Source organism: Lathyrus oleraceus, chromosome 2, assembly GCF_024323335.1.
Source record: "Lathyrus oleraceus cultivar Zhongwan6 chromosome 2, CAAS_Psat_ZW6_1.0, whole genome shotgun sequence".
Lineage (NCBI taxonomy): Eukaryota > Viridiplantae > Streptophyta > Magnoliopsida > Fabales > Fabaceae > Lathyrus > Lathyrus oleraceus.
This window is the reverse complement of record NC_066580.1, coordinates 450,710,073-450,716,939: the sequence shown is the minus strand read 5'-3', so window position 1 is coordinate 450,716,939 and position 6,867 is coordinate 450,710,073. Positions and strand designations below refer to the sequence as shown.

Genomic DNA, 6,867 nt, shown 5'->3' with positions numbered 1-6,867 from the left:
AGGTCATCTATCCCCTACTAGGGTGCAGACCCTTCATGCTACTTAACCTTTTATTGTTGTTAATAAAGATGCAGCTTGTGATGTTTGTCGTAATTCCAAACATAAAAGAATGCCTTACCATTCAAGTTTCAGTGAATCTAAACAACCTTTTGATATGGTACATTTTGATGTTTGGGGCCTATAGCCATTAAATATAAACATAATCATTCTTATTTCCTAACTATTCTGGATGATTTCAGTCGATATACATGGATCATCCTCATGAAACATAAGTTTGAAACCAGACAAAATGTGATTGATTTTATCAAAATGATTGAAATCCAACACAATTCATACCTTAAGACCACTACAAGTGACAATGGTCCTGAATTTATCATGCCACAGTTTTATGCTTCCAAATGAATTTCTCACCAAACTAGTTATGTTGAATCCCCCTAACAAAATGGTAGGGTGGAAAAAAAATACCAACACATACTTAATATTGCTCGAGCCTTAACATTTCAAGTCAACATTCCCATGTCTTTTTGGTCATACGCAGTCAATCATGCTGCATATATTATGAATAGAGTGTCTAACCCCATATTGAAAAACAAGTCACCTTACTTTATGCTATTCAAAGAAGAACCTGGCATGCATACATTGAAAGTGTTTGTCACTCTGACATATGCTTCCACTCTACAATCACATAGAACAAAACTTGATTATAGGGCAAGAAAATGTATTTTCTTAAGCAAGGTGTCAAAGAGGTGATTCTCTTAGACATCAATAACCACATCATATTCATACATAGGAATGTTATTCGTTATGAGCATATTTTTCCTTATGCACCCAATTAGAAATACCACTCCGGTCTCAATTTTGAAAACATAACAGATGGGACTATACCTATTGCTCACAAATTTTCATAAAATGATGCTCCCTTTTATGAAGAACAAAATATCACCAATTCTGACCATGACTGTCCACACATACTTGCTGACTCTGACTCCAACCCTAACCATGACAACCCCACACCCCTAATGAGCCTAACACCAACATTGACCATGACAGTTCACACAGACCTACTAGAAATAGAAACCCTTCAGTTCATCTCAAGGATTATGTATGTAATGCTTCAAGCAATCAACCAATGTGATCATCTTCAGGTATCCCTAATCCCATTTCATATTTTCATTCTTTTAAGTTTTTGTCTCATAGTCATGAATCCTTTAGTTATTCTGTTAATCTTGATCACAAGCCAAAAATTTATGAGGAAGCATGCAAGGATGACAATTGGTTAAAGGCTATGAATTCTGAATTAGAGACTCTAGCCATCAATGGTACCTAGAAACTGGTAGATTTACCATATAATGTTAGACCTATCGGGAGAAAATGGGTCTACAAGATCAAACATAAAGTTGATGGATCAGTTGAGAGGTACAAAGCACGCCTGGTTGCCAAAGGGTACAATCAAATAAAAGGTTTGGATTTTTTTAACAGTTTTTCTCCTGTAGCAAAGTTGTCCACATTGAGAGTGCTACTTGTAGAGGCCTCCATCGAGAATTGGAATTTGCATCAATTATATGTCAATAATGCATTTTTGCATGGTGACCTAGAGGAAGATGTCTACATGAGTGTTCCACCAGGTATTACATGCACCAAACCTAATCAAGTTTGCAAGCTGGTCAAAATCCTTTATGATCTGAAATAGGCCAGCCGAAAGTGGTATGAGAAACTCAAAAATTTGCTACTCAAACTTGGATACGCTCAGTCAAAATCAGATTACTCAATGTTCACACTGATAAAAGATGATCACACCACAGTCTTATTGGTCTATGTTGATGATGTTATCCTGGCAAGTACATCTTTACACGAATTTGATCATATCAAACAAATTCTACATAATGCTTTCAAGATCAAGGACCTTGGAAAATTGAAATATTCTCTTGGCCTTGAAGTGGCACATTCAAAAGAGGGGATTGTCATCTCACAAAGAAAGTATTGCCAGATTTGTTAAAAGACACATGACTGCTCGCATCAAAACCTATTGACATGCCTCTCAATCCATTAATCAAATTGTATTAAGATCAAAGCAAACCCTTTAAAGATGTTACTGCATACAAAAGACTTATTGGCAAACTATTATACTTGAACAACACTAGACCTGACATCACACTAGAAACACAATAATTGAGTCAATTTCTGCAGAATCCAAGCCAAATACATTATCATGCTGCATGCAGAGTTGTTCGATATTTGAAAGGGAATCCTGGAAGAGGTCTGATGTTTCCTAGAGATTGAAGCTTTCAAATTCTAGGGTACTCTAATGCAGATTAGGCATGCTGTATTAATTCAAGGACGTCTATATCAGGATATTGTTTTTTCATAGGATCACCTCTTGTATCTTGGAAAGCTAAGAAACAACAAATTATAGTCAGATCCTCATATGAAGCAGAGTACAAAGCCCTTGGATTAGCCACCTGTAAATTAATTTGGTTACTTTATATCTTGAAGGATCTTCACATCACATGTTACAAACCATCAGTTTTGTATTGTGATAACCAAAGCGCTATACATATAGCTTCTAATCCCGTTTTCTATGAAAGAACAAAGCATATCAAGATTGATTATCATCTTGTGGGAGAAAAGATCAAACAAGGTGTTCTCAAACTGCTACCAATAACTTTACAAAACAATTGCTGGTTTTCTCATGAAACCTTTGGCCATAAACATGTTTCAGAAATTTGTTTTCAAGCTTGGAATGCTAGACATTTACCATGCTTAAGCTTGAGGGAGACTGTTGAAATATTGAATCCAATCTTGCTGATAATGGTTTAATATTGGTCCTTTTCTAGCTTAAGCTAACATTTTCTCCTTTTAGCAAGTCTTCATAAGTTGGTTACAACTACTTTCTGTTTTAGAAAAGTTGTCAGGTGTTAGTTGCTAGGAGTAGTTAGAGATTACAAAGTTTGTTAGGCGCTCTTTTTCTACTATATATACTTGTATTGTATACCATTCCAGTTTAAGCATAATAATAAGTATTAAATGATTAATTTCATCTTCTTCCATTCAAGCTCCATTCATGGAGTTTTATCTCCTCTTCATGATTTCTAAAGCTATTTTCATGGAGATTTTGGATTCTTAACTGATCTAGCTCAAGATCTGACACCAATACATATAGAGCAATAACTAGGTTCAAGTTTTTGATCTAACATGTTTTTTTTTAAATAATCCATAAAAGAGCATAATAACTCTTTCTATTTTGGTCTAAATGTAATGAGACATGTTGAACGCTAGTGAGTTATCTAACCATGAAAAATCTTCAAACAAACTTTTGAACTTAATTGTTTTCACAAATAAATAAATCTTCTACAAAGTTAAATATGCAACTTTCTTTAGAGTGCATGAGAAAACAATCAAATACCTTCTCAAATTTATACATATTTTAATTATCCACCGTCTCACAATGAGTGACTGATTTAAAATAAAAAGTGTATCAAAATAAATGATATATTTTAATTTTTAATAATTTTTTTTCAATTTTATCATTTAATTATTATCATTTCTAATACATAATAAAAATATTTTAATAAAAATATCAATTTTTTTCTTGTAAAATTATCAACTGAATCCCAGGACGAACTGAGTAATGAAAATCCTTTAATTAAAATGTAAAATAAAGTTCACTCTTTTGTAAAAAGAAAACCCCCCTAAAAAAGCCAAAACAACAAAATTGAGGGCTCCATCAAATAAAAACCCTTTGCCTTTGAAGTTCCAGCGAACTGAACTGCCCGTAAAACCCTAAACCACGCCTGATAACGCAATCGGACTTCTTCGCCGGCCGCCGCCAATCACAGTAAGCAAGTTGTTCATCTTTTCGTTTTTCAATTTACATCTTCAAATGCGATTCTGCGAACATCACTTCACTTTTGTTTTTCTGCTTAATTTGTTAATCGATTATTCCACGTTTGATTATTCTCTCATCATTGTTCCTGTTTCATTTTCGTTAGTTATATTTATTTATTCTTTTGATTTTGGGATAAATTGTTGATTTTATATATGCTCGGTGTAACTGATGAACAGGTTAACATGCCTTCATTCTTGGGGCTTAGGGTTCATAAGATTGAAGGGTTAATTTCCCTTTTGAATTCCAAACAATGTTTGCCACCATGGCTTATTACTGTCCGATATTTTAGCTTCGGTGATGACCGTGGTGGCACCGTCAAACAAGCGGCAGTGGGAGAATCTGATGATGAATTTTCCCGTCGGCATGGAGACACAAGTTATAATGATAATGGTAGGAATAGAAATGAAGAAGGATTTGGTATTGGACAACGTTCTTCGTCGGAATCAAGTAGGGTTTTGAGAGGTCAGAGGCCGATAAATCAGCCTCCTCCGTATCCTCAAGAATCGAATCGAGGTGGCCGTCGTCCGAGATTTGATGGAAATCGTGGCAATAAATCTTCTCAGATTGATCTTGGATTTCAGGGTAGAAATGTGGCTGAGTCTGGTAGAGATGCAGGTCAATTAGGAGATAGTTTTCTCGATAAATTTAAACTTGGTTTTGATGATAAGTTAGAAAATCCATCAGAGGTTGAAGCAAGCAGCCAATCTGGAGAAGCGACAAATTCGTCAAGTTCCAGTCAACCAGCGGTAGATTCTATGCCTCAAGATGCTGATGAGATCTTCAAGAAGATGAAGGAAACTGGTCTTATCCCTAATGCAGTGGCTATGCTTGATGGTTTATGTAAAGATGGTAATGTTCAAGAAGCTTTGAAGCTTTTCGGTTTGATGCGGGAAAAGGGAACGATTCCGGAAATTGTCATTTACACAGCTGTGGTGGAGGGCTACACTAAGGCCCATAAGGTTGATGATGCTATAAGGATTTTCAGGAAAATGCAGAGTAGCGGTATTACTCCAAATGCGTTTAGTTACGCAGTCCTTATACAAGGACTCTACAAATGTAGCAGACTACAGGATGCTTTTGAATTCTGCGTCGAGATGTTAGAAGCAGGTCATTCGCTAAATGTGACAACTTTTGTTGGCTTGGTAGACGGTTTCTGCAAGGAAAATGGAGTTGAAGAAGCAAAAGGTGTTGTCAAGACATTAACAGAAAAGGGTTTTGCTTTTGATGAGAAAGCTGTCAGAGAGTTTTTGGACAAGAAAGCTCCATTCTCACCCTCCATTTGGGAGGCCGTCTTTGGTAAGAAAGCCCCTCAGAGACCATTTTAAATATATTTTCAGACTATATAAGTTTATTTTCTTGATTCTTGTATTCTTTTCTAGACTTTGTTTTGGTCTTGTGTAATGTATGATTACTACAGGGACACCTATTAATATTTTCTAAAGAGGGTTCAACTAGTTTGCTGTTCTTTTATAAGCAAATGTTAATATATTTGTTGTTAGGCTAGTAATTTCTCTTTCAGCTGGGTTTGAATCCCAATTCTTTTACTCCTCCAACTTGTTTATTGTTTACTTGTTGACACACAGTTTATTACTTGTTGCCACCCATAGTATGAAACAGTTTATTATGTTTGTTGGGTTTATGGTTAAGTTAGCTACGGCAGTTGTCTTAGAAGCTAGGTATATAATCCGATTGAGCACACTATTTAGAGTAATGCAATTCACGAATTTGGTATCCAAATCTATTAATATTTTTCTCTTCCTCAAATTCACAAATTTACTTGCCTGAATTTGTGCTGAGGTTATGGACTATTGAAGACAGTCATTGAGTTCTTTCTGCTCAAACAATTTTGTAGCACAAAACAAGGCAATGCTCCCTTACATTTCCAAGATTGAGTCGTTTGATGGAAAATTACAAGAAATGGTCTCAAAAGCTACTTAATTTTGAGGGCATTACTTTTTCCACCCCATAGGGGAGGGTGGATACATTGAAAATCTCAATTTGGTCTTTCATATTTAGGAGATGCATACTAGACGCACCTAAAACACACACAATGTCTCATAAGTGAGCGTTCAACGTCATAAATGTTAAAAATTGATCTGGAGATGTATATACGAGATATTTACGGTGATGTATCCTTGGTTTCACCCTTGAAAGTATTTTGTGTTGCACAAGTGAACCATCCACCTTAAATTTGTTAAAAAAATGGACCGAAGATGCAATTCTATAAGTTTTCCCGGATATATATATGTAGATACATCTATGGTATAACCCCTGAAAACATTTGGAAGATTTTGCCTCGACAACAAGTGTTTCATATTGGTATTTTTTTTCCAGCCATTTACACTAAGATTATTTTTTAAGTCAAATTGATATATTAACACCATGTTAATTATACAAATTCAAACAATAAAATGCATAATTTCAATAACACCTTGTTAATTGTCATGCATAAATTCAAACAATAATACAATTTTAAATATTATCACGGTATATAATTTGTCTAGAAAATACAAATAGAAATACAATTGTTACCAAAATAAAAATAAAAATAAAAATAAACTATTGCGTATATCTAACCCCATAGTTTCTCCCATACCACTTGTATCCCAAGGCATTTTGTGCCTCAGATAAAATGGTCAATATGACGGCCATATCAGAATTGTATTCCTCAAAATCTCCTTTCTTTATGGTCTCTCTTACAATCGTCGCAATACGAAGATAGGAGGCAACAAGTCTTTGGCGTAATCATCCCTAGCCTGCTCATATTTCAATATTTTTTGATGAGCTGATTTAGATGGTCCTCCCGCTGCGTCTGGTGTCATGTAAGAATGTGACACCTGATAGAACCAATGGATGTAACCCTATGCAACAACCTAAAGATCATGACCTATCATCCTGCGTGCCTCGTCTAGTACCATATGACTATAGAAGTCATCATGTATGACATTAAGATCTCTGGAGCGAACTGTTGGAGGAGCAGA

At 35.2% G+C, this 6,867-nt stretch overlaps 1 protein-coding gene across 1 annotated transcript; it reads left to right on the top strand.

Annotated features, from left to right (window-relative positions):
• Positions 1–3,661: 3,661 nt before the first annotated feature.
• On the top strand, positions 3,662–5,340 carry LOC127120271 (pentatricopeptide repeat-containing protein At4g38150). Its single transcript, XM_051050681.1, has 2 exons — positions 3,662–3,835; positions 4,063–5,340. The coding sequence occupies exon 2, from the start codon at positions 4,069–4,071 to the stop codon at positions 5,209–5,211; it is 1,143 nt and encodes a 380-aa protein (XP_050906638.1). The 5' UTR covers positions 3,662–3,835; positions 4,063–4,068; the 3' UTR covers positions 5,212–5,340.
• The last annotated feature ends 1,527 nt before the right edge of the window (positions 5,341–6,867 follow it).

Excerpts from the sequence above, each read along its gene's own strand:
- LOC127120271 (XM_051050681.1), top strand. The coding sequence starts at position 4,069 with ATGCCTTCATTCTTGGGGCTTAGGGTTCATAAGATTGAAGGGTTAATT.